The 27,480-nt window shown below is 45.5% G+C and overlaps 1 protein-coding gene across 3 annotated transcripts in view; it reads right to left on the bottom strand.

Moving 5' to 3' along the window:
• Positions 1-27,480, bottom strand: part of LOC149461289 (sarcoplasmic/endoplasmic reticulum calcium ATPase 3) — a 232,616-nt gene that overhangs the window by 139,487 nt on the left and 65,649 nt on the right. For all 3 annotated transcript variants that reach the window (XM_089678488.1, XM_089678489.1, XM_089678490.1), the window contains one exon: positions 14,193-14,331. In XM_089678488.1, the coding sequence (XP_089534614.1) occupies positions 14,193-14,331 (139 nt within the window). The remainder of the gene's footprint in view (positions 1-14,192; positions 14,332-27,480) is intronic.

The following is a 27,480-nucleotide window of genomic DNA, read 5'->3' as shown; positions in this document are numbered from 1 at the left end:
TGTAGATTATTATTAGGGTGTTGGGGTTGAGTATATAAGAGGTATTTGAGAAACGGTTTATGGTATTTTACTTTCAAGGGTGAAAGTGTGACTTTTCTTTCTTTTGGGATATTTATAGAGGAGAGTTTGTTGAACATACATAGACCTCCCCCATTATTACACAAGACCCCCGCTCTCCCATACTACCCCCATCAATACACAGGACCCCTCTCCCATACTATCCCCATCTTTACACAGGACCCCATACAACCCCCATCAATACACAGGACCCCTCCCCCATACTACCCGCATCAATACAAAGGACCCCTCCCCCATACTATCCCCAATCATTACACTGGACCCCTCTGTGAATGAATGAACTGCCAATCCCGTCTGCCACTGCAGCAGTTGGCTTGAAGTTCTTAATGAACTGTGGGGGCGCTGGTGAACACTCTCATAGTTCAACGACACTTCCTACAGCTTTCATACAGAAAGTCTGTACAGAGGTACAGGTACAAAGGTGGGCAGCATCTGCAGGAGCCTACTGAATGGTGGCTTAATGATTTAGGACTTTCTGCCCTGTAAGGAAGGTCTGGTCAGTGTAGCAGAGCTCTATAAATCCAAGAACTGTATAGACTCCCTTATCTGTATTTCATCTCTGTATCTAGCACTTTGGCCTGAGTTCAGCTTTATTGCTCTATTGCAGACCCAAAAAATTATGCTCAGCATAATTTATCCCACATTTGGTGAAGTCAGGGCACCCTAAGATTGTCATCGCCCTGGTCACGGTTTGCAGTACCACCACACAGAACAGCTCTCATATGTCACTACCACAATTTAAAGCAATTCAGTAGGACAGAAGGATGACACCGCTCATCACATGACCAGCCACAAGATAGATCGAAAAAAATAGTATGTATACTACAAATATGCTGCTGATAAGACTTTGGTGGAGGAAAATTGGAGATCAGCTTTTAAAAGACATAACCAAGAAGATGGGGAAGAGGAAATCTATAATGGGAATCATATTCCTAAGGACAGGTTCTCTTGTCATGCACAAAGGCCACCCACCTCCTATACCAGGCATGAGACATGGAGAAATGGGAGCAGACTCCTACAACACCCACACCCAGCTAGAATGGACTACAAGAATCACCTGCACCAGTGAAGTTTTCTACTACACTCTGTATACATGTCTGGAGCCTCACCCCCCCACCTCGCACTACTGTACTGAGAACCAGCAACACTGACCATAAGTTTGTCTCCCACAATTCCCCGCTCTGCTCTGACCTCACCCTGGCTATGGCAGCTGCCCGTGACCACACCTCTCCACTGTGCCTGTCTGTGTCCTTGTCTGCGGGCATCAAGGGCTCAACGGGCAGCTGCTTTGGACCCACAATGACTGGGCCCCTGGGCAGCTGCCCCTTTTGCCCCGCATTAAAGACAGCCCTAGACACTCCAAAGGTATTTGCTAAGAGGCATGGTATTTTTCAGATCTCATTTGTTGCCACAAGTTTTTGGAAAATGAAGAAACAAAAATGAAAATTTTTTCTTTTCATTTATTCTTTTTCAAAACCCTGTGATAAAAATTATATCTGCAAAATACTCATCATGCCTTTTATCAAATTCCTTGGGGTGTCTACTCTCCAAAAAGGGGTCATGGGAGGGGGGTTTGTACGATCCTGGAATTTTAGGGCCTCTGGAACTGTGATAGATAGTAAGGAAGTGATATAAGGAAATATGCCCATAAAAAAGCCTGGAGGTGGCTATTGGATTTCGAGGGCTTGTATGTGGCTAGGCTGCCAAAAAGTCTCTCACATGTGGTATCCCCATACTGGTAAGAAGTAGCAGAATGTGTTTTGGGGTGTTATGCCATATACAGTCATGGCCGAAATTGTTGGCACCCTTGATATTTTTCCTGAAAATCAAGTATTTCACACAAAAAAGGTATTGCATTAACACATGTTTTGCTATACACATGTTTATTCCCTTTGTATGTATTGGAACAAATATAAAACAGAGGCAGAAAAGCAAATATGACATAATGTCACACAAAACCCCAAAAATGGGCTGGACAAAAGTATTGGCACCCTTAACTTAATATTTGGTTGCACACCCTTTGGAAAACATAACTGAAATCAGTCGCTTCCTATAACCATCAATAAGCTTCTGACACCTCTCACCCGGAATTTTGGACCACTCTTCCTTTGCAAACAGCTCCAGGTCTCTCTTATTGGAAGGACACCTTTTCCCAACAGCAATTTTAAGATCTCTCCACAGGTGTTCAATGGGATTTAGATCTGGGCTCATTGCTGGCCACTTCAGAACTCTCCAGCGCTTCTTTGCCATCCATTTCTGAGTGCTTTTTGACGTATGTTTGGGGTCATTGTCCTGCTGGAAGACCCAGGATCTTGGACGCAAACCCAGCTTTCTGACACTGGGCCCTACAGTGCGACCCAAAATCCTTTGGTAATCCTCAGATTTCATGATGCCTTGCACACAGTCAAGGCACCCAGTGCCAGAGGCAGCAAAACAACCCCAAAACATCATTGAACCTCCACCATATTTTACCGTAGGTACTGTGTTTTGTTCTTTGTAGGCCTCATTCCGTTTTCGGTAAACAGTAGAATGATGTGCTTTACCGAAAAGCTCTATCTTGGTCTCATCTGTCCACAAGACGTTTTCCCAGAAGGCTTTTGGCTTACTCAAGTACATTTTGGCAAACTGTAGTCTTGCTTTTTTATGTCTCTGTGTCAGCAGTGGGGTCCTCCTGGGTCTCCTGCCATAGCGTTTCATTTCATTTAAATGTCGACGGATAGTTCGCGCTGACACTGATGCTCCCTGAGCCTGCAGGACAGCTTGAATGTCTTTGGAACATGTTTGGGGCTGCTTATCCACCATCCGGACTATTCTGCGTTGCAATCTTTCATCAATTTTCCTCATCCGTCCACGACCAGGGAGATTAGCTACAGTGCCATGGGTTGCAAACTTCTTGATAATGTTGCGGACTGTGGACAAAGGCAAATCTAGTTCTCTGGAGATGGACTTGTAACCTTGAGATTGTTGATATTTTGCCACAATTTTGGTTCTCAGGTCCTCAGACAGTTCTCGTCTCCTCTTTCTGTTGTCCATGCTTAGTGTGGCACAGACAGACACACAATGCAAAGGTTAAGTGAACGTCTCTCCTTTTTATCTGCTTTCAGGTGTGATTTCTATATTGCCCACACCTGTTACTTGCCCCAGGTGAGTTTACAGGAGCATCACATGCTTGTAACATTCTTATTTATCCGCAGTTGTGAAAGGGTGCCAATACTTTTGTCCAGCCCATTTTTGGAGGTTTGTGTGACATTATGTCGAATTTGCTTTCTTTCCTCCCTTTTTTTGTTTTGTCCCAATACACACAAAGGGAATAAACATGTGTATAGCAAAACATGTGTTAATGCAATACGTTTCGTGAGAAATACATGATTTCCTGGAGAAATATCAAGGGTGCCAACAATTTCGGCCATGACTGTATGTCCATGGCATGCATGAGCAATATATCACTTAACTGACAACTTAGACAAAAATCTTTTTATTTTATTTTTTTAAATATATTTTCCTAAAATGTGTGGCAAAAAATATAAATGTTCCATGGACTCAACATGCCTCTCAGTAAATTCCTTGAGGTGTCTACTTTCCAAAAAAGGGTTTTTTTTGTACTGCCCTGGCATTTTAGCACCTCAAGAAATGCGATAGGCAGTCAGAAAGTAAAATCTGTATAAATTCCAACATATATACCATAGTTTGTAGAAGCTATAACTTTCACACAAACCAATTAATATACACATAGTGGGATTTTTTTTTACCAAAGACATGTAGCAGAATACTTTTTGGCCTACATTAATTACTAACTTTGAGTTCACTATATATTTTTTATAACCGAAAGTAAAAAAATATTTTCAAAATTTTCAGTCTTCTTTTGTTTATCACAAAACTAAAAAGCCTATTAGTGATCAAATACCACCAAAAGAAAGCTCTATTTATGTGAAAAAATGGACATACATTTTGTTTGGGTACAGCATTGCACGACCACACAATTACCACTTGAAATAATGTAATGGTCTGGTCATTAAGGGGGGGTAACTGTTCCGTGGGAAAGTGGTTAATCAACTTGCTGTAACATTCAGGACAGTAAACATTTGCAACTATTTTTTTTTCCTATCTTCAAATTAATAAAAAGGTGGAAATATAAAATGACTGAAGGTCTTGCTTCCAGGAAAAAATAAATAAAAGTTAGTATTCATTTTGTAAAAGGTCTGAAAGGTTTTTTGAATAACCTGTTTGTTAAATCTTTTTTATTTTGATCTTGGATTTAGTTAAACTCAGTTTCTCTCAGGACATGGGTCTTGATTTACGAAAACTGAAGAGTGCAAAATCTGGTGCTTCTCTGCATAGAAACTAATGAGCTTTCAGGTTTTTTTTGACAAAGCTTAAGGCTACGTTCACACTAGCGTTGTGTGCAGGAGGCAGAAAGGCGTTCGGGAAGCGTTTTTACCGCTTCCCAAACACCCCGGACAATTCTGCACATTGCAGCACTGTCAGGGCAGGAGCTGAGGAACGGACAGGCAGGCCTAACAATGTAACGCACTGGCTGACGACAACCACCACCCACAGACCGAAGTCCCTCAGGGCGCAGAGTCCCAGGCTGCCCTTCACCAGGGCCCCTGATGGTGGGGATGGACTTGACGCAGCCAGGAACCAGGTCGCGGCCCCCGAGACACCTCAGCTGCGGTAATGGCCGCCTCCAATGGCGTGTAGCTGGTGGAAGAGACAAAAGAGTAGTCAGACAAGCCGGGGTCAACAACAACAGGACAAAACAGTACAGTACAGCAGACGAGAATCACAGGTCACGAGCCGGGTTCAGCAACAGAGGGTCAGATCAAAGGAGAATACAAAGAATAGTCAAGTCACAAGCCGAATCAGATACCAGGAGAGTCACGAGAGTCAGAACAGAGTAATAGCAACACAAAGACACAAGTGCAAAGAGCATGTGCGGGCCACAGGCTTATATGTCATCAGCCACACCCCTCTGGGGGATGGACCACAGAAACCTGAAGGCATAAAAGGATTCCCATAATGCACAGCAGAATCCAAGATGGACGCCAGCACATGGAGTAACATAACCTCAGGGAAAAGGTAGTACCTTGACAGTACCTCCTCCTCAAGGGCCCCTCCCCCTCCGCGGCTCAACAAAAGGTTTCTGAGGAAAGCGGGTATGAAAAGCGCGGAGGAGGGCAGGAGCATGGACATCCACGGAAGGAACCCAGGAACGCACCTCGGGACCATAACCGCGCCAATGAACCAGGAACTGTAATCGACCACGCACCAATCGAGAGTCCAGGATCCGGCTCACCTCATACTCCTCATGACCGTCAACCCGGACAGGACGGGGCCGAGGAAGAGAGGTAGTGAAGCGATTGCAGATCAGAGGTTTCAACAGGGAAACATGAAAGATATTGGAGATCCGCATCCCAGACGGAAGGGCAAGGGCATAGGCCACCGGATTCACTTTGCGGAGAATGCGGAAAGGACCGACAAAACGGGGAGCTAGTTTGGGTGTGGGCAACCGAAGATTGAGGTTGCGAGTGGACAACCACACCCGATCGCCGACCTGGTATGAAGGAGCGGGCAACCGTCTGCGATCAGCCTGGAACTTCTGGCGCTGAGCTGAGTCCCTCAAGGCCCTCTGGATCTGCCCCCATGAAGAACGCAGGGCAGCAAGATGGTTCTCCACAGCCGGAATGTCCTGTGGTGAGAACCTCTCAGGTAATACCGCGGGTTGGAACCCATAGTTGGCCATGAAGGGAGACATCCCGGTGGAGGAGTTGACCGCCGAGTTCCTAGCAAACTCTGCCCACGGCAGGAGACCGGCCCAATCGTCCTGATGGTCTGAAATATAACACCGAAGGAATTGTTCTAAGGCCTGATTGGAACGCTCCGCAGCCCCATTGGACTGCGGGTGGTAGGCTGAAGAAAAGGAGAGACTAATACCCAACTGGGAGCAGAAGGCGCGCCAGAATCTGGACACGAACTGACTCCCGCGGTCTGAGACAATCGCCTTAGGTAACCCATGCAGGCGAAAAATCTCCCTGGAAAAGACCGTGGCCAGTTCTTGGGCTGTGGGTAATTTCCTGAGTGGAATGCAATGGCACATCTTGGAAAACCGATCGACGATCATGAGGATGACCGTATGACCCCGAGACACCGGGAGGTCTACAATAAAGTCCATCCCTAGATGTGACCAAGGACGCTCCCCATTGGGAATGGGTTGCAGAAGACCCAAAGGGAGATGCCGTGGAGACTTATTCTGGGCACAGATCGAACATGCCGCTACATAAGAGGCAATGTCGGCACGGAGGGTTGGCCACCAGAATAAGCGAGAGACGACCCAACACAGCTGGTTCTTCCCCGGATGCCCGGCAGTTTTGGCGTTATGGTAGGTACGCAGCAGGCGGGTGCGCAATCCCTCGGGTACGAAACATCTCCCCTCCGGCTTCCCGGGAGGAGCATCAGTTTGAGCCGCCAAAATCTGCTCCCCAAGGGGAGAGGTCAGACTGGTGCGAATGGCAGCCAGGATCTGATCTGGAGGTATAAGTGAGATTGGCTCAGAGTCCTCCCTGGACAACTCAGAGTATTGCCGTGATAACGCATCAGCCCTGACATTCTTGGAACCAGGCAAATATGAAACCACATAGTTGAAGCGTGACAAGAACAGAGCCCATCTGGCCTGGCGGGGTGTCAATCTCTTGGCCTCCGAAAGATAAGTCAGGTTCTTGTGATCGGTAAGAATGAGGACCGGAACCGCGGAACCCTCGAACAGGTGCCTCCATTCCTTGAGAGCCAGAATGATGACCAACAACTCCCGATCTCCAATCTGGTAGTTGCACTCAGCCGAGGAAAGCTTCCTGGAGTAGAACCCGCAGGGAAGTAGGGGTCCATCGGGCGACCGACGCTGAGACAGGAGAGCCCCTACTCCCGTCTCGGAAGCATCAACTTCGAGGACGAAGGGCAACCCAGGATTGGGATGCGAAAGAATCGGAGCCGAAGCAAAGGCAGCTTTCAGAGCCTCGAAAGCTATGATGGCCTCGGATGGCCACTCGTGAGGGTTACTCCCCTTCTTGGTTAGGTCAGAGAAAGGCTTTGCCAATGTGGAGAAGTTCCTGATTAACTTCCGATAGTAGTTGGCAAAACCCAGAAAGCGCTGAATGGGCCGAAGACCATTGGGACGAGGCCACTGCAGAACCGCCGCAACCTTCTGAGGGTCCATGGAAAATCCCTCAGCGGAAATTATGTAGCCCAAAAAGGCAACCTGGGATCGATGGAACTCGCACTTCTCGAGTTTACAAAAGAGTCCGTTCTCACGCAATCATTGCAGCACCTGCTTGACATCCTGGACATGGGACTCCATGGAGGTAGAGTAAACCAAGATGTCATCCAGGTAAACCACTACGCACTGCTGCAACAAATCACGAAGGACATCGTTTATGAATTCCTGAAAAACCGCGGGCGCGTTACACAATCCGAAGGGCATCACCAGGTATTCGTAGTGCCCAGTTCTGGTGTTAAAAGCGGTCTTCCACTCATCCCCCTGTCTGATCCGTACGAGGTTGTACGCCGCCCTAAGGTCGAGTTTGGTAAAGACTGTTGCTCCCTTAAGGCGGTCGAACAACTCAGAAATCAAAGGAATAGGATATGCATTTTTAATGGTAATCCGATTGAGACCCCTATAATCGATGCAGGGCCTCAATTCCCCACCTTTCTTCTTTACGAAAAAAAAACCCGCTCCTGCTGGGGAAGTAGACTTACGAATGTGCCCCCGGGAAAGCGCATCCACAACGTACTCCTCCATGGCCTTATTCTCCGCAACCGAGAGAGGGTACACCCTGCCACGTGGAGGAGTGGCCCCGGGTTGCAAGGATATGGCGCAGTCGTAAGGACGATGCGGTGGTAAGGTACCAGCGCGTACCTTATCGAACACATCCCGGTACTCCCCATAGTCGGTGGGCAACGCAGAGTCCGAGGAGGCACACAATACCTTAACCGGCCCCCGGATGCACCCGGCCCCACACTGTGGAGACCATGAGAGAATCTCGGCTGTTTGCCAATTAAAGGTTGGATTGTGCCTCTGGAGCCAGGGATACCCCAAAACCACCGAATAGTGTGGGGAAGAAATCACCTGAAAACAGGCCAACTCCCTGTGAACAGCCCCAATGGCTACCTCTATTGGCAGAGTCTCGTGGGTAACCTGCGGCGGTTGCAGGGGCCTGCCATCTATTGCTTCGAGAACCAATGGGGCAGCACGAGCCTGCAGGGGAATGGAGTGCTGCGCAGCAAACGAGCTGTCCAAGAACAACCCACCGGCCCCAGAGTCTACCAACGCCTGGGCCGTCACCGAGCCCCCCGTCCAAGAAAGGACCACGGTGATCAGTGGCTTATCCTTGCGGAACGCCGGGGACGAGGAAACTCCACCCAAGATCTGTCCCCGACATGATCTCAGGTGCGAGCGTTTCCCGGACGGACCGGACAAGACTGCCGAAAGTGCCCACCGAGGCCACAGTACAGGCAGCAACCCTCCCGACGCCGAGCGGCCCGCTCCCCCTCGGAAAGGCGAGCAAACCCCAGCTGCATGGGTTCCCCACCAGACAAGCTATCCCCAGGAGGCATGGGAGGAGAGGGAGGAACGGGTGGGACAGAAAACGCAGGTGCCAGTCGATTGGAAGGCCTCCGCAGGCGTTCCTTGAGTGAAGGCCTCTCCCTGAGCCTGGTGTCAATCAGGATCAGGAAAGAGATGAGCTCCTCCAACACCACAGGCAGTTCCTTAGCTGCAATCTCGTCCTTCAATGTGTCAGAAAGACCATGGGAAAACGCAGCCACCAGAGCCTCATTGTTCCAACCGACCTCTGCCGCCAGGGTACGAAACTCTATAGCGTACTCGGCCACGGTCCGTGAACCCTGATGCATGGTCATGAGCAGCTTGGCCGCCGAGGCGGAACGAGCCGGTACGTCGAATACCCTACGGAAGGCATCGACAAAACCGGAAAAATCTTGAATCACCGGGTCGTTCCTCTCCCATAAGGGATTTGCCCAGGCCAAGGCCTTGTCTGAGAGTAGTGAAATTAGGAACCCCACCTTTGACCTCTCAGACGGAAAGGCGTGGGGTATTAATTCAAAATAAATACCCACCTGGTTGAGGAACCCACGACACTGACTCGGCTCACCCCCAAAGCGCTGTGGAAGAGGGGCAGAACCAGTCATACCTCTGGGCGCCGCTGATGCAGCCGTCGAGGTGGTGGACGCAATAGGCGGAGAAGCAGCGGGAGAGACCACCGGAGCGACTACCGGCCTAATAGCACCAGGAGCAAGGTGTGCAGTGCGTGCAAGCAGAGTTTGCAACGCCTGAGCGAACTGATCCAACAGGTGATCCTGTTGATCGAGTCTGGCGACTAGCATTGGGAGCGAAGACGTGCCTGCACCGTCAGGGTTCATGGCACTTGTGTAATGTCAGGGCAGGAGCTGAGGAACGGACAGGCAGGCCTAACAATGTAACGCACTGGCTGACGACAACCACCACCCACAGACCGAAGTCCCTCAGGGCGCGGAGTCTAAGTCCCAGGCTGCCCTTCACCAGGGCCCCTGATGGTGGGGATGGACTTGACGCAGCCAGGAACCAGGTCGCGGCCCCCGAGACACCTCAGCTGCGGTAATGGCCGCCGCCAATGGCGTGTAGCTGGTGGAAGAGACAAAAGAGTAGTCAGACAAGCCGGGGTCAACAACAACAGGACAAAACAGTACAGTACAGCAGACGAGAATCACAGGTCATGAGCCGGGTTCAGCAACAGAGGGTCAGATCAAAGGAGAATACAAAGAATAGTCAAGTCACAAGCCGAATCAGATACCAGGAGAGTCACGAGAGTCAGAACAGAGTAATAGCAACACAAAGACACAAGTGCAAAGAGCATGTGCGGGCCACAGGCTTATATGTCATCAGCCACACCCCTCTGGGGGATGGACCACAGAAACCTGAAGGCATAAAAGGATTCCCATAATGCACAGCAGAATCCAAGATGGACGCCAGCACATGGAGTAACATAACCTCAGGGAAAAGGTAGGACCTTGACAAGCACATGGTGCTGTTCTAACGGGAGCGTTAGCCTCACGGCAAAACGGACGCCTCTGGTCGAGTCAGGAGGCATTAAAGCCTCCTATTCTAGTCTATGGTGCCGCTCCGCAAACGCCCGGCGTTTGCAGAGCGGTTGCGACGCAGTTGCGGGGCGTTCACGGAGCGGTAACACCATTCAAGCTTCATTATAGGTGTTTGTAGGGCGTTTTTAACGCTCGGCAAATGCCTAGCAACCGCCGCTGAACCGCGCATGCGGCGTTTGCAGAGCGTTAAAAAACGCTCCACAAATGCCGGACCAACACTTGCCAAACGCTACAGGGGTGTTTGGCAAGAGTTGGTAAAACAGTCAAGTGTGAACGAGACCTAACTGAACAAGCTGAAGTGGCTCCCATGCACAGCTGTACCAGATTGCACTCTCCAGTTTTAGTAAATCAACCCCATCATGTTCTGTACAATTAATTTGGTTAATGAGTTTATTACATTAACCACTTCCCGCCCGGCCTATTGTTAAATGATGGCTGGACGGGACATTCACCAATCCCAGGTGGATGTCATATGATGTCCCTCCCCAGGCTGCGCTGAGGTGAGATCTGTCACCTGCTGTGTCCACCTGACACAGTAGATGATCAATCAATGTACCGACCATTGCTGTGACCAAACAAAGCAGATCACATGACAATTGTACACAATGTCATGTTATGCCATCCATTGTGTACTATTGTGTTGATCCCTGTGATTGGTCACAGTGATCACATGGTAAAGAAAGGGCCAATCACAGCCCATCTGTATCATGTGATTAACCAATCACAGCTAACCATAATAGTAAATAGTGAGTGAATCAAAAATGATTGCTTATACCAGTGAAATTCGCTGGTATAGGCAATCATAATGTAAAAAAAAAAAAAATCATGATAACTTCCCCAGAGTAGTACATTACTATGGTAACATTTTATTGCTCTGGCCACAGTGTGTTAAAAAAAAAAAAAAGTTATAAGAAAGTGTTATTAAAATTTAAAATTTTTTTTTTTTTTTTATTCCATACCATCACCAGTCAGTGTCCCTGATCACCGCCACACCATTTATATGATGATACTGCACTGGTGACAGTATGTAGGAAAAAAAAAATAAACTTCTTAAATTTTCCAAAAAATTGTGACAAAACATTACAACTTCAAAAAATTTGCCATGCCTTTTACTAAATACGCTGGACTTTTTACTTTCCAAAAAGGGGACATTTGGGGGGTATTTATACTGTCCAGACATTTTCAAGCCTCAAGAATTGAGATCGTCAGTACATCAGAGAAGAAAAATGCGGGGGGGTTCAAAATTTTTCTGTCTAATTTCATTTATTTAGCAAAACATAAAAAAAATGGGGATTAAATACCACCAAAAGAAAGCTCCATTTGTGTGAAAATAATGATGAAAATGTAATATGGGTATAGTGTTGCATGACCGCGCAATTGTCATTCAAAGTGTGACAGTGCTGAAAGCAGAAAATTGGACAGGGCAGTAAGGGGGTGAAAGTGCCTGGTACTGTAGTGGTTCAAAGGTACTGTAAACTTTAATTTTATTTTTTTTCCGTTCTAACTAGATATTAGTGTAAATATGTTCCCTATGATGCTTGCCTTACTGTATGTTGTAATCATAGGTTCACATGTTGTGGCTGCAGTTTGTATTGTCATTGCTGATCCTATTCCTTTTACTTTAGCTAGCTGGTCCCTACGTGCAAAGGAGACAACTTCCTGTTCTGGGTCACACAGCGTCCAAGGCAGGGCCATCTTTAAACGCAAGGCAAAAGGGGCAGCTGCCCTAGGTCCTGTCATTGTCTTGGAGGGTCCTGGTCCTAGTGGTGGCAGGAGCAGGGGGAAAGCAAGCATCGAGGGTAGCTAGGATTGACAGCCTGTGAGCGGGAAGACTTCCACTGACACCGAGCAGCAGCGAGTGCAGTATCCCCAACGGCGCCACCTCCCAGAGCATGGACTCCTCTAACCTCCCAGCTCGCAGCTCCGACAACTGGAGGGCAGGCTGACCAGGAGCCCAGAGGACAAGGATGGACAGGAGCACACAGCAGAGTAAGGAGTAGATCAGCCAGAATGAGAACGGACTCAGCCCACTGCTGTCATGCCAGGTAGCAGGCATCACACACACCTACTGGCAGACAGGGACTGGGATAGGGAGGCACAGGAGGAACTTCAGACAGGACTAGGAGTCTCTCTCTCATCCTCCCACTCTCTCCCTCTACCTCCCCCTCACCTCTCTCTTACCCCCTTCTCCCTCCCTCTCTCTCCCATCCTCCCCCCTCACCTCTTTCTCCTCCCCTCTCTCTCTCACCCTTTTCTCCTCCACATTCTCTCACCCCTTCCTCCTGCCTCCCCCCCCCCCATTTCCCCCCCCCTTTCTTGTACCCACCTCTCTACCTCCCCCATTCTCTCTCACCTCACCCCCCTCTCCGACTTCTTGCCCCTCTCGCTTTGTCTCACTCCCTCCTTTTTCTCATCCCCTCTCACTCCCCACTTCTCCCCCTCCTTCTGTTTCATCCCCTTCTGTCTTTCTCACCCCCTTCTTTCTCTCACCTCCTCCCTCTCACCCCCCTCTCTCTTTCACCCCCTCCCTGTTATCCTCCCCATCACTCACCCCACCATCCCTCTCTCTCCCCCTTCTGTCACTCACCCCTTTATCTCCAATCCCTCTCTCTCTCTCATCCCCCCTCTCTCTCTCTTACCCCCCTTCTCCCCCCCTATACAGGCAGGGGGAACTGAGTGGACATTAACTGGCAGATGACAACATGTGAATGTAGCTGATCTCATCCCATCCCCCCACCAGCACTGCCACTCATCTCATCCCCCTCCCCCAGCACTGCCACTCATCCCATCCCCCCTCCCCCAGCATTTCCACTCATCCCATCCCCCCTCCCCCAGCACTATGACCGATTCCATCAACCCATCCAGAACTGTCACTGATCACACCTTCCCCTGCACTGCCACTCATTCCCTCCCCCCAGAACTGCTACTCATCCCATTTACAGCTCCCACAACCACCACTGCCATTGATAACACTCTACCCGCCCCCCCCCCCAGCCCCAGCAACCACTGTGCAGTAATCTCTAGCAACCAATCAGCAAGCAACTAATCAATGAACGGTAAAGATATGCTGTAACCTCTGGCAACCAATCACGATCACTACCTGATTTTCTGCAGTAAACTGCTTTGGAGTGTATCTGCTATTTATTGTATGTCTCAGGGCAGATGGAGAGCACAATTGCATGTGGTGGTGGGGGGGGGGGGGGGGGGGGGGGCAAGAAAATGTTTGCCCAGGGTCCAATTAATATTAAAGATGGCCCTGGTCCAATGCATGCCTTGCCATCTTCTCTGTGTTGCATCACAAATGTGGGAGTGCTAATGTGATGAAACATTATCTAGCTGTATAAGTGAGCTGTGTGTGTGTCTGTAAATGCTCTGCCTACATATGAGACCTAATAACTGTCTAGCTCTCACCTGCATCAACACTAGATTGAGAGACCCAGGGATTATGGGATATATAGTTTCTTCACAGAAATTGTCTCACACTACAGAGGTCATGCCGCATGCCTCATGTTTCAACACACTAAAAATGCTCACACATAAATGTGATAATTTATGCTACTATATAGACAGTGTGTATAGGGCAACAAATGGCACCATGAAACTACATGATCAATGCACATCTTATATAGGTGAAAAAACACAAGGTGCAAGTAGGAATGTTTACCATGCCATTGCAAGTCTCCTGTTTTTCTTTCCTTTTAGACTTTAATTCTACATGAACAGAATTTTTTTTTTTAATACTAACTTGCTAACCACTGCATAATGAAAGTAAACTTACTGTAGATGTGTGTGGCTAATTCTTCTTATTAGTAACATTAGCAAATCGATTGGATATATTTATTTTAGTAAAATATACAACAGACCGTGTTCATTGTGTTAAATCTTCCTCTAAGAAACAGCTCAGTATATCACTTAAAATATCTATTATAAATTTACAAGAACATTTTCAAGTTCAAAATGTGTAGTACCTGCCACCTCTACTATGTCCCCAGGAACAATGTCTCTGGCTCTTATACGCTGAACTCCATTTCGGTCCCCACGAATTACTTTTCCCATTTCAGGTTCATATTCCTTCAGAGCTTCAATGGCACTTTCAGCATTTCTTTCCTGCAACAGTTGACAAAAACATCACAGAAAGCATATGTTAGACAAAAGTAAATAGCTGATTTTCTCTTGATTCACAACTCTGAATCGCTTACGTGCATATAAGAACTTCTGACTTTTCTTGACGTTTGTGAGGAGTTTAATTGTTTAACCACCTCAGTATTTGGATGTTACAACCCTTTCCTACCGAGGCCATTTTTTCGTTTTTAGCGCTGTGACAGTTTGACAAAAAATTAATCAGCCATGCAAACCTGTGCCTCATCTTTCTTTTGAGGCAGGTTGTGATTTCTTTTGGTGGTATTTGAAACCCCCCCTTTTTTTTTTTTTTTTTTTTTACTATAGTGTGTATAGAAAGGAGTCATCCTTCTTTTAAAAAAAACAGAATCACTGGAGTTGGAAAAAAGATCACCCCCTTGTGTCAGTATTTTGTTGAACCACCTTTTGCTTTAATTACAGCCTTTAGTCTGCTGGGATATGTCTCTACCAACTTTGCAAATCTAGACTTTGCAATATTTGCCCACTCTTTACAGAACTGCTCAAGTTCTGTTAAATTTGATGGTGACTGTTTGAGGACTGCAAATCATTCCACAGATTTTCAATGGGGTTTAAGTCTGGGCTCTGACTAGGCAATGCAAGGACATTCATCGTTTTCTTTTTCAACCACTCTGTGATCATTTTTGCTTCGTGCTTTGGGTCATTGTCTTGTTGGAAGGTAAACCTTCTGCCCATTGACAAGAGAGCAACAGACTTTCCTCAAGAATGTGACGGTATTTTGCTCCATCCATTTTTCCTTCTATCCTGTCAAGTGCTCCAGTCCCTGCTGCAGAGAAATACACCAATAACAGAATATTACCACCTCCATGCTTTACTGTAGGAATGGAGTTATTTGGATGGTGAGCTGCATTGGGTTTCCACCAGACATATCATTTAGTATTGAGATCAAATAATTAAATTTTAGTCTCAACTGACCATACCACCTTTTTCCATGTGACCTCAATATCTTCAAGGTGCGTTTTGGCAAAGCTCAGTCGTGACTTCATGTGGCCTTTGAGTGGCTTTTTCCTTGCAACCCTCCCATACAAGCCACATTTGTGGAGAATTTGTGATACTGTTTTCACATGCACACAATAACCACTCTTTCAAATTCTTGCAACTGCTTCAGAGTTGCTGTAGGCATCTTGGTAGCTTCTCTGACCAGTTTCCTCCTGGCTCTTTCATCTTGTTTGGAGTGACATTCTGATAAAGGGAGGGTCTGTGTTGTACCAAATACATTCCATTTCTTAATAATAGACTTCAATGTGCTTCTAGGCATTACTAAAGCCTTTGAATTTTTTTTGTATCCATCTCCTGACTTGGGCCTGTCCACAACTTTATCCCAGAGATCTTTAGAGACAAAGCATTGCCACCCATAGTTGATTATTTGCTTCAGTTGCACTGTCAGGGACTAAAATGCTCCAGGAAAGCTTATTTCATGCTCAAATAATCAAAATGACCACAGTGGATCACAGTCGAAAGTCAAATTGCTTTATCTGTCATTGAAGGTGATTAGCTACGCCTGATTGAGTATACAGGTCCTTTTTATGAGGAGTGGAGGTCCTTTTTCCATCTCCTTGATTCTGTTTCTGAATTTTTTTTTCCCCTAAAAAATTAATCTTTCACATGGAGTTTACAAGTTGCATTGAGTAAATACAGCTGGATAAAACAAAAACTGTGTGTCCGTTTTTATTTCAGGCTGCAAAGCAACAAAATGTGATTATTTTAAGGGGGGTGATTCCATTCTATTCCCACTGTATATAAAAGGAAAATGACATAAAAAAGCCTAGATCCTCCTCTTCTCGGGTCCCGCGCAGGCTCTCCTGGCTCTTCCTTTCTGTCAGCTGCCCCTATAACAACCCGCTGTGAATGGACACACGGAGGGGCTTGGCCCCACCCCCCCTTTCACTGGCTGACTAGCTGTGATTGACAGCAGCAGGAGCCAATGGCTCCCGCTTGCTGTCTCAGCCAATAAGGAGACAGAGAAACGAGACAGCCAAGGCTGTCATTCACATTGCTGGATTGCGATGAGGCTCAGGTATTGAGGGGGCTGGGGGAACTGCTTCACACAGAAGGTTTTTTACCTTCATGCATTGAATGCATGAAGGTAGAAAAAACTTTCAGCCTTTACAACCACTTTAAGACATTTTTCTGGGTCAAAATAGTCCAAACAGCCTGCAAATATATGGAAGGTAGATACCCCAAGGTATTTAACCAATTTAAGACTTTAAGATACAGTATTTCTCACAGACAGCATGGGTATACTTCGAGTTACACCCCAAAGCACATTCTGCTAATCATCCTAAGTGTGGAGATATACCACATGTGAGACCTTCACAACCTAGCCACATAGAGGGGTCCAAAATCAAAGGAGCACCTTTAGGCTTTCGGGGATGTAAATTATATTTATATTTGATTTTCTGAATACCCATCACTTTTTCAGGGGTCCTAGTGTCAGGCCACTGGAAACACCCATACAATGACCATTATTTTTACTCATTTAATTTTTATTTTTTTTTTATATTTTGTTTTTTATAAGAACAATTTGGCCTTACAATCCTTGGCCACATACAAGACCTTAAAAAGGAAAAAAAAACAAAACACAAGCAAAAAAAAACATAAAACGTGGTTGCCTTCAGACAATGCAACAGACAAATTATAGTGTACACATATGAGGAAATCACAACAGGTTCATATAAGCAATAATATGTACCATGAATTCAGTAGTTTTTGGAAGATTGTAGTGTCCCTAGGTTAGGGACACACTAACCTGTAGTTGGCGTGTCCCTAACTTAGGATACATAGAAGAGAGTTAGTTGTACTCTGTTACAAAAATATATCCAAGAGCAACTTCTCCCAATCATCCAAGAACAGTTTGGTGACGAACAATGCCTTTTCCAGAATGATGGAGCACCTTGCCATAAAGCAAATGAGATAACCAAGTGGCTTGGGAACAAAACAGCGAAAGTTCTGGTCCATGGTCAGGAAACTCCCCAGACCTTAATCCCATTGAGAACTTGTGATCAGTCCTCAAGATGCGGGTGAAAAAAAAAAAACCCACACATTCTGACAAACTCTAAGAACTGATTATACAAGAATGGGCTGCCATCAGTCAGGATATGGCCCAGAAGTTGATTGACAGCATGCCAGTGCGAATTGAAGAGGTCTTGAAAAAGAAGGGTCAACATGCAAATAGTGACTCTTTGCATAAACTTAATGTAATTGTCAATAAAAAGCCTTTGACACTTATGAAATCCATGTAATTATACTTCAGTATAACATAGTAACATCTGACAAAAAGATCTAAAAACAATGAAGCAGCAGAATTTGTGCAAATTATTATTTGTGTCATTCTCAAAACATTTGGCTGGGGCTGTAGGTGTGGAAAAAAATCTTAACCCCACAGTTCATTAGATACAGCTGAATAGCCTATGTCTTATTAGCTGTGGGGGGCTAGTCCCATGGTTCCCAACCAGTTATCCCACAATTTTTTTCATGTACAAAGACATCCCCTGTGTTGATAAGGTAAGTGTTCTTGAATCAGGACATCAGTCACTGTTTTCACCCATAAAGCATGAGTTTGGGGAGCTGGCGATATTCACTTTTGAACTATGAATTTTATTTCTAGAAAAAATAAGCCAAGGATTGCAGTATATATGCATGGAGTGAAAAGTTCCTCATCCAGTCAACCCAGTGTGCATGTCTTAGGGTCCATCGGTACAGTAACCATAAATATGTTAATAGTTTCTACCACGAGAGACCAATATCTGGTGAGCTTGGAGCACATCCACATCATACTGTATGTACCATTGCCAATTTCACAGTGCGGGCATAAAGGGCCATCTCTCCTGTAAAAGTTGAACAGTTTAGTGTGTTGTGAGAGATACTTGTAGTATGTTAAGGATTTCTGTCCACTATTCATCATTCAATTGACCAACATCTGATTGTCAATGTGCTTTGCAGTTCAAAGACAAGGATTTTGAGGATCTCCGTAACATTGACCCCTATAGTGCCCAAATTTGTCCTCTTTTAGAGGTCGAGAATAGAGGTTCAAGACCGTAGGTGTGATATAGACCCAAGGGGTCAATTTGGCTTGTGCCTGGATGGCATGGCATAATTGTAAGTATTGAAAAAATTATTTATTAGGTAGACCAAAATCCTTTTTCAGAGATTGATAATCTTTTAGTGGCTGACCATGATATAGTTGTGGGTCGTAAAGAAGGCCTTGACCAACTGTCAAAACCTTGCAATTTCAGTAATTCAGGATAATTAAAGTTATTGAAAACTGCAGTATAAGCAGTAAATCAAAAATATTGAAGGTGGGATTTGGTCCTACTGCACACCTTGTCTACCATAGAGAGCGTTCAATACTGCCAATCTACTAAAATGTCCATATTTTGGAAATCAGAGATACCCCAAGGCATTTTCTCAGAGGCATGGAAAAAACCTTAAAATTTATTTATTTTCTTTCTTCATTTGCCATAAAGCAAAAAATTAGATCTTTAAAAGATGCCTCTTAGCAAATATTTTGGCGTGTCCACTTTCTAAATGGTGCTCATTTTGCAGGTGTTTCCACTGTCCTAGCACTTCAAGGCCTCCAAAAATGTGATAGGTGGTCAGAAAATCAAATGTGTAATTTAAGGTGCTCCTTGGATTTTGGGCTCCTCTATGCAACGAAGCTGTGAAAAGGTTTCACGCATGGTATCTCCCACCACCTGACAAAGTGAAGCACTCTAAAAGATTTCAAAAAGCGACACACCATGCGGCAATCTAAAGAAATTCAAGAACAGATGATAAACAAAAGTAATTGACCTGTATTAGTCTGGAAAGGGTTACAAATCTATTACAAAGGCTTTGGGACTCCAGCAAACCATGGTAAGAGCCATTATCCACAAATGAAGAAAACGTGTAACAGTGGTGGATCTACCCAGGAGTGGCCAGCCTACCAAAATTACTCCAAGAGCATGACAACATCTAAAGAACTGCAGGTCTCACTTGCTTCAGTTAACCGGTTCCCGCCCAGCCTATGGCACGAAGGCGGCCGGCCGAACAACTCGTCTCTCCGGGAGGATGCCATATGGCGTCCTCCTCATCACGCCCCTAGAGCGCGCCCCCGGCGTGTTTACCCTGCTGTTGGCTGTTTACCCTGCGATTGGCTGTGTCCTATCACAGCCAACCCCAAGTATAAACAAACAGCGGTAATTTGCTGCTACCGCTTCTCCTCCTCACACACAGATCCTGTGTGAAGAAGAGAAGGGGAACAGTGAGTTACAGCATTCACTGTTCTGATTGCCTTCACATTGCTCTGACTGCCTGTCACAGCTGCCCATCAGCGTACCTGTCACAGCTGCCCATCAGCGTACCTGTCGCCAGATCATCAGAATTCCTGGTACCTGTCACCAGTCCATCAGTGTAACCGTCGCCAGTCTGTCAGTTTACCTGTCATACAGCCCATCACGTACCTGTCAGCACAGCCCATCACGTACCTGTCAGCACAGCCCATCACGTACCTGTCAGCACAGCCCATCGGTGTACCTGTCAGCACAGCCCATCAGCATACTTGTCAGCACAGCCCATCACATACCTGCTAGCACAGCCCATCAGTGTACCTGTCGTGCAGCCTGTCAGCACAGCCCATCAGCGTACCTGTCAGCACAGCCCATCAGCGTACCTGTCAGCACAGCCCATCAGTGTACCTTTTCTGCAGCCCATCAGCATACTTGTCAGTACAGCCCATCAGTGTACCTGTCCAGCAGCCCATCAGTGTAGCTGTCAGCACATCCATAAGGGAAGCCTATCAGTGTACCTGTCAGCGCATACACCTGTGCAGCCTGTCAGTGTACCTGTCATCAGTGCAGCCTAATCAAAGTACCCATAACAGAGCCACCATCACTGCCGCCCATCAGCAGTGTACCCATCACAGTTGCCTGTCATACAGCCAAGATGTCAAAAAAATATTACTCTAGTGAGGAGGCTTTCCAAATCTTCAGCATGACGGACGAGAGTAGCGGGGAGCTCTCACCGTCTGATTCCGATTCGGAATATGAGCCAATAGAAAGCAGTGGATAGGTGACGGATTCGGAAGAGGAAGCAGTCACTCCTAAAAGAGTAAGACGCTCTGAAGACCAGACAACCACAAGCAGTGCCAACGTACCAATGCCATTACAACCAAATGGTCAATCAGCAAACGCCAACGGAGCTAGACCCCAGGATGACAAGCCCTGTACCAGCACTGGAATATCACGCCAGACCCCAAGAGTCAGGGCCCAAACATACCTCCCAGATGCTCTGGCAAACCTCCTCTGTGGCTGCCTTCCAGCTCAGGATCAGCTACAATCCACCCTTTCACCGCACAACCAGGCGTGCAGCCCAACACAGAAAATTTATCCCCAATTGATTTTTTAAATTTATTTTTCCCTGATAATTTCCTTCAAGTAATTGTAGATCGGAAAAACCTATTTGCCCAACAATATATCACAGACAACCCCAATTCATGCAATGCCCGTCCATTCCACTGGAGACGGCTAACAGAGTTAAAATTGTTTTGGGGCCTTACGATCAACATGGGGCTTACAAAAAAAATTTATTACATTCATATTGGTCCACCCACCCCATTCCCATCTTTTCATCTGTAATGTCCAGGTCACGTTATGACAAGACAATGCGCTTCCTGCATTTCAGTGATAATTCCCAGTGCCCTCCCCGAGATCAGCTTGGCTATGACTAACTGTATAAAACTTGCCCACTAATTAATTTTTTTTCCAAAATATTTTTTAAACTTTATGTCCCTGACCAAAATATCTGTGTAGATGAATGTCTTGTCCACTTTACTGGCCGGCTGGGATTCAAGCAATATATTTTCAGTAAAAGGGCCAGGTATGGACTGAAGCTCAACAAGCTCTGTGAAAGCGCATGAAGGCAAAGACTTCCAGCTCCAGCCCCGTGGGTGCCCAACCTACATTGGCACAAGCGGAAAAATTGTCTGGGACCTGGCCTTTTCCAAAAGGGGTATCACATCTACGTAGAAAATTATTACACAAGCCTGCCCCTTTTCCGTCACCTGTACCTTGAGAAAACGATGGCCTGCAGTACCACCTGAACAAACAGGAAGGGCTTCCAACAAAATTTAGTGAACACAATTCTACAAAGAGGGGAATCTGCAAGTCTGATGAGGAAGTATTGGCTGTGAAGTGAAGGGAGAGGAAAGATGTTTATGCCCTGTCCACTATCCATAATGACACCATGGTGGAAATTCATAGAAGACAAGGTCCCATCCAAAAGCCAGAGAGTGTATCCACAATTATAATCAATTCATGGGGGGGGGGGGTGGATTTAAACGATCAGATGCTGCAACCCTATTTATCAACAAGGAAGCCCCTCTACTGGTACAAAAAAGTTGCAATATACTTTTTCCACATGGACATTTTTAATGCGTACATCACCTATCAAAAATCAATGGAAAGACCTACCACTTTTTTAAAATTTATAGAAAATGTCATCACTGCCCTAATCTAGCAGCAAGAATCTCCACCACAAAGCATTCGCTCCGATTGTGTCAGCAGACTTCATAAACGTCATTTCCCTGAGAGTATTCCACCATCTAAAAGAGGAAGAAGACTCCTAAAAAAATGTAAGGTATGCAACAGAGGGGGAGGTAGGAGAGACACCAGTTTTCATTGTCCCCAATGTCCCTCCCAACCAGGCCTATGCATCGGAGACTGCTTCAGACGTTATCACACGTTAGTAAGATATTAGTTCCCCAAATTTTTAACAGTCTGCAATTTCCCCATTTTTATTATCTGTGCCGATCTTTTGCCTGCTGCCTTGATTGACCATGCCTCTGCCTTCCACCTTAACTGACCCTGGCCTGTTTACCAACAATGCCTCTGCTTGCTGTTTATCGACTATGCTTCTGCCTGCTGTCTGGATTATCAACCACGTTTGTGCCTTCTTCCTTGACAGACCTTGGCCTGTTAAATGGACAATGTTTTTTGCCTGCTGCTTGGATTGATCTTTTGCCCTGCTGCTGCAGTAGTGGGATTCAAGATAACACAGGGGTCTCACATATGTGAGGAGCTTCAGAATAGAGAAAAAACAGTTTTTGGTTTTCTCCAGGTTTTATAATTCCCTGAACAGGGTTTGTTTGTCCGGAGGCTTGGAAGAGATTGGGTGGGACAAAACCTCTACCCCTGTGCCCCAGTCCTACCTTACCAAGGCCCTAAGCCTGATGTTCCTGCCTGCTGCCTGGACCAATACTTTGTGATGATCATATCTTTGCTTGCTGCCTGTACTGACCTAGGACTTTTTATGGACCATGTTCCTGCCTGTTGCCTGGATCAATACTTTGGCTGTGCTGACCATATCTCCTTTTGCTACCTGTACTGACCCAAAACTTTTTCAGACCATGTTCCTGCCTGCTGCCTGGACCAATACTTTGGCTCTGCTGACTATATCTCTGCCTGCTGCTTGTACTGACCAAGGACTTTTTATGGACCAGGTTTTTGCCTTCTGCCTGGATCTCAGCCTGCTGCCTGTACTGCCCCTGGCTTGTTTATCCACCATATTCCTGCTTGCTGCCTGGGCAAATCCTGTGGCTGTTGCCTGCTTCCTGGTCCAATGCTTTCCTAAAACCACTAGTAAACTTTTGCTCATCCTTTCTTCAGCTAGGCTGTGAAATAGTCTCACATGTGGTATTGTCATGTTCAGTAGGAATAGCAAAATGTATTTTTGAGTATAGAAGAAATATCCCATAAATTGACAACTTTCTGTAAAAAAAAAAAAAATACTTTTTCATTTTCTTTCCACATTTTCTAAAAACGTGTGGAAAAAAATGACATGTTCAAAAGACTCATTATGCCTCAAAGAATATATTTTGGAGTGTTTTCTTTCCAAAATGTGGTAATTTTGTTTGTTTTTCCATTGTCCTGGTGCCTGGGGCCTTCAAAACTGTGATAGGTAGTCATGAAATTAGATGTGTAATTTATGCCCCTTTTATGCTCCTAGAATGTGTGAAGGTGATACTTGGATGTTGGGCCTCTGTATGTGGCCAAGCTGCAGAAAAGTCTCACACATGTGGTATTAACATACTAGGGAAGTGTAGAAGAATGTGTTTTGGGGCATAATTATTGGTATGTACATGCTGTGTGTTAGAAATATCTTATAAATTGACAACTGTGTAAAAAAAAAAAAATTTCTTTCAACATTTTCTAAAAACTTTTGGAAAAAAACAACATGTTCAAAAGACTCATAGATAAAATATAACTTGGGGTGTTTTTTTTCCAAAATTTTGTGGCTGTTTCCACCGTTCTGGCCTTCAAAACTGATAGGTAGTCAGGAAATTAGATTTTAGTCAGTGTAATTTATGCCCCTTTTATGCTCCTACAACGCGTGAAGGTGCTACTTGGACACTGGGTCTCTGTATGTGGCCAGGTTGTGGAAATGTCTCACACATGTGGTATCACAATACTAGGGAGGTGTAGCAGAATGTGTATTGGGGTTCAATTGCAAGTATGTCTATGCCAGGTGTGAGAAATAACTTGTTATTTTGACAATTATGTGCGAAAAAAAAAATAATTTCTTCATTTTCCAAAGAATTGTGGGGAAAAAATTACAACTTCAAAAAACTCACCATGCCTTTTACTAAATAAATACTTTGGACTGTCTATTTTCCAAAAAGGGGTCTTTTGAGGGCTATTTGTACTTTCCTAGCATGTTAGGGCCTCAAGAAATAAAAATAGGCCATCAGTGCTTCAGCTGCAATCAATTTTCAATGATTGGTGCCATATCTTGTAGACTCTAACTTTCACACAGACTAAATAATATACACGGATTTGGGTGTTTTTTTTACCAAAGTTATGTAGCAGTATAAATGTTTGCCTAAATTTATGAAGAAAAATTACTTATTTGCAAAATTTTATAATAGAAACAAAGAAAACCTTATTTTTTTTCTAAATTGTCAAGTCTTTTTTCGTGTATAGTGCAAAAAATAAAAAACCCAGGGGTAATTAATTACCACCAAAAGGAAAGCTCTATTTGTGTAAAAAAAATGATAATTTCATATGGGTACAATGTTGCATGACCGCGCAATTGTCATTCAAAGTGTGACAGCACTAAAAGCTGAAAATTGGCCTGGGCAGGAAGGTGGTAAAAGTGCCCTGTATGAAAGTGGTTAAGGTCCGTGTTCATGATTCAATAAGAAAGACATGGCAAAAATGGCATCTATGGGAGAGTTCCAAGGCAAAAGCCACTGCTGACAAAAAGAACACAAAAAGACTTGTCTCACATTTGCCACAAAACATCTGGATTATCTCCAAGACAAAATCTGAACTTTTTGGAAGCTGTGCGTCCTGTTACATTTGGTGTATAATGAACACCGTACTTCATAAATAGAACATAATACCAACAGTCAAACATTATGATAGTAGTTCAATTGTCTTGGGCTGATTTGCAGCTTCAGGACATTAACGACTTGCCATAATTGATGGAACCATGAATTCTGTGCTCTACCAGAAAATCCTGAAGGAGAATGTCTGACCATCAGTTTATGACCTCAAGCGCACTTATGCAGCAGGACAACAGTCAAAAACACTCCAGCAAGTCCACCTCTGAATGGCTCAAAAAACAAAACAAAAAACTCACAAAATTAAGGTTTTGGAGTGGCCTAGTCAAAGTCCAGACTTAAATCCGATTGAGATGCTGTGGCATGACCTTACACAGGCTGTTCATGCTCGAAAACCCTCCAATGTGGCTGAATTAAAACAATTCTGCAAAGAGTGGGCCAAAAATCCTCCAAAGCGAAGTGAAAGACTCATTGCCAATTATCGCAAATGCTTGATTGAAGTTGTTGCAATTACTTTTTCACATAGGGCCAGGCAGGTTTGGACAGATTTTTTCCCTTATTAAATGAAGTCATCATTTTAAAACTGCATTTTGTATTTACTCAGGTTATTGTGTAATACTACAAATTGTTTGGTGATCCGAATCATTTAACCACTTGCCAACTGCGCTATAGCCGAATGACAGCTACAGCACGGTTGTCCAGTTCTAGGAGGGAGTCATATGACATCCTCCTAGAACTTGCCCTCCCACGCGGCCCCGGCGATCTCCGTGAATGCTGTGTCCTGGACACAGCAGATCACTGGTAACTGCAGTTCCCGATAATCGGCTGCACTTTCCTCAAGTTGTCACAGCATGAGGAAAGTACTGCCGATAACTGGCAATTGTCAGAGGACGGATTAGCACCAATCATTAGGGCACTGATGATAAGTGCCCATAAGTGCCACCCACCTGTGCCTAGCAGTACCCCCCATCAGTGCCGCCCATCAGTGCTGCCAGTGTCCAGCAGTGCCGCCAATCAGTGCCATCCATCAGTGCCCATCATTGTTGCATATCAATGCCAGCTCATCAGTACCGATCATTGTTGCATATCAATGCTGCCTATCAGTGCCCATCAGCGCTGCCTATCCGTGCCACCTCATCGGTGCCGCCTATCAGTGCCCTTCAGTGCAGCCTCATCAACACACATCAGTGAAGGGGAAAAATTACCTGTTTGCAAAATTTTATAATAGAAACAAAGAAAAACGTTTGTTTTTTTTTGCTGTTTGTTAATAGCGCAAAAAATAAAACACCCAGCGGCAATTAAATACCACCAAAAGAAAGCTCTATTTCTGTGGAAATAAAAAGATAATTTCATATGGGTACAGTGTTGCATGACCGCGCAATTGTCATTCAAAGTGCGACAGTGCTGAAAGCTGAAAATTGGCCTGAGCATGAAGGGGGTATAAGTGGCGGGTAGGCAAGTGGTTAAGTGTGGCAAATATGAAAAAAAAAAAACAATCAGGAAGGGGGCAAACACTTTTTCACAGCACTGTAGGTTGGTACTGTCTGTAACCTGGCACAGGTAATAGGCAGATACTGGTTAAAACAGCAGCCAGTCCTAAAGAGGTTAATGTAGATCTAAACCCTAACTGATTTACAGAACTATGTGAAAAAAACCCCAAAAAAAACCACCCACACAGTATTACCTTGGTTTGCAAATGCCTCAGTTAAGGTAATTTTCAGTTTACAAATGAAAATCCATTGAAAATAATGCCTCGGTTTACACATTTTGTTCACAATACGAAGTGAATGTTGGTGATGATTTTTAAATGCAATTGCCAGCTTTTTTTTTCCTTCACTATAGCTCAAAGAGCTGTCACTTTCTTAGTTAACCACTTGCCTACCAGGCACTTATACCCCCTTCCTTACCAGGCCAATTTTCAGCTTTCAGCGCTGCCGCACTTTGATTGACAATTGCGCGGTCATGCAACATTGTACCCATATGAAATTTTGATCATTTTTTTCTCACAAATAGAGCTTTCTTTTGGTGGTATTTAATCGCCACTGGGCGCTTTACTTTTTGCGCTATAAATTAAAAAAAGTGCAAAAAATTTGAAAAAAAAAAAAGTTTGTTTCTTTTATAAAATTTTTCAAACAGGTATTTTTTCTCCTTCACGGATTTGCGTTGATGAGGCGGCACTGATGGGCACTGATAGGCGGCACTGATGGGCACTGATAGGCAGCACTAAAGGGCACTGATAGGCAGTACTAATGAGGTGGCACGGATAGGCGGCACTGATAGACAGCACTAATTAGGGGTCACGGATAGGCGGCACTGATATGCAGCACTGATAGGTGACACTGATGATGGGTACTGATAGACGGCACTGACTGGCATCACTTCTGGGCACTGACTGGCGGCACTGACTGGCACAACCCCTGGGCACTGACTGGTGGCACTGACTGGCAGCACTGCTGGGCTGCACAGGTGGGTGGCACTGGTGGGCAGCACTGGTGGGTGGGCACAGGTGGGTGGCACTGGTGGGCACAGGTGGGTGGGCACAGGTGGGTGGCACTGCTGGGCACATGTAGGTGGCACTGCTGGGCACAGGTGGGGGCACTGCTGGGCACAGGTGGGGGCACTGCTGGGCACAGGTGGGGGCACTGCTGGGAACGGGTGGGCGGGGCTAGTGGGCGCACTGCTGGGCGGAACTTGCGGGTGTCACTGCTGGGCACCGATCATCAGGGCACTGATCATCAGTGCCCTGATGATCGGTGCCGATCCCCGCTCTGATAACTGCC

This window comes from Staurois parvus, unplaced genomic scaffold, assembly GCF_062004578.1.
Source record: "Staurois parvus isolate SC_StPar_1 unplaced genomic scaffold, SC_StPar_1.0 ptg000206l, whole genome shotgun sequence".
Classification (NCBI taxonomy): Eukaryota; Metazoa; Chordata; class Amphibia; order Anura; family Ranidae; genus Staurois; species Staurois parvus.
The sequence above is the reverse complement of the archived record's forward strand: the minus strand, read 5'-3'. Positions and strand labels throughout refer to the sequence as shown.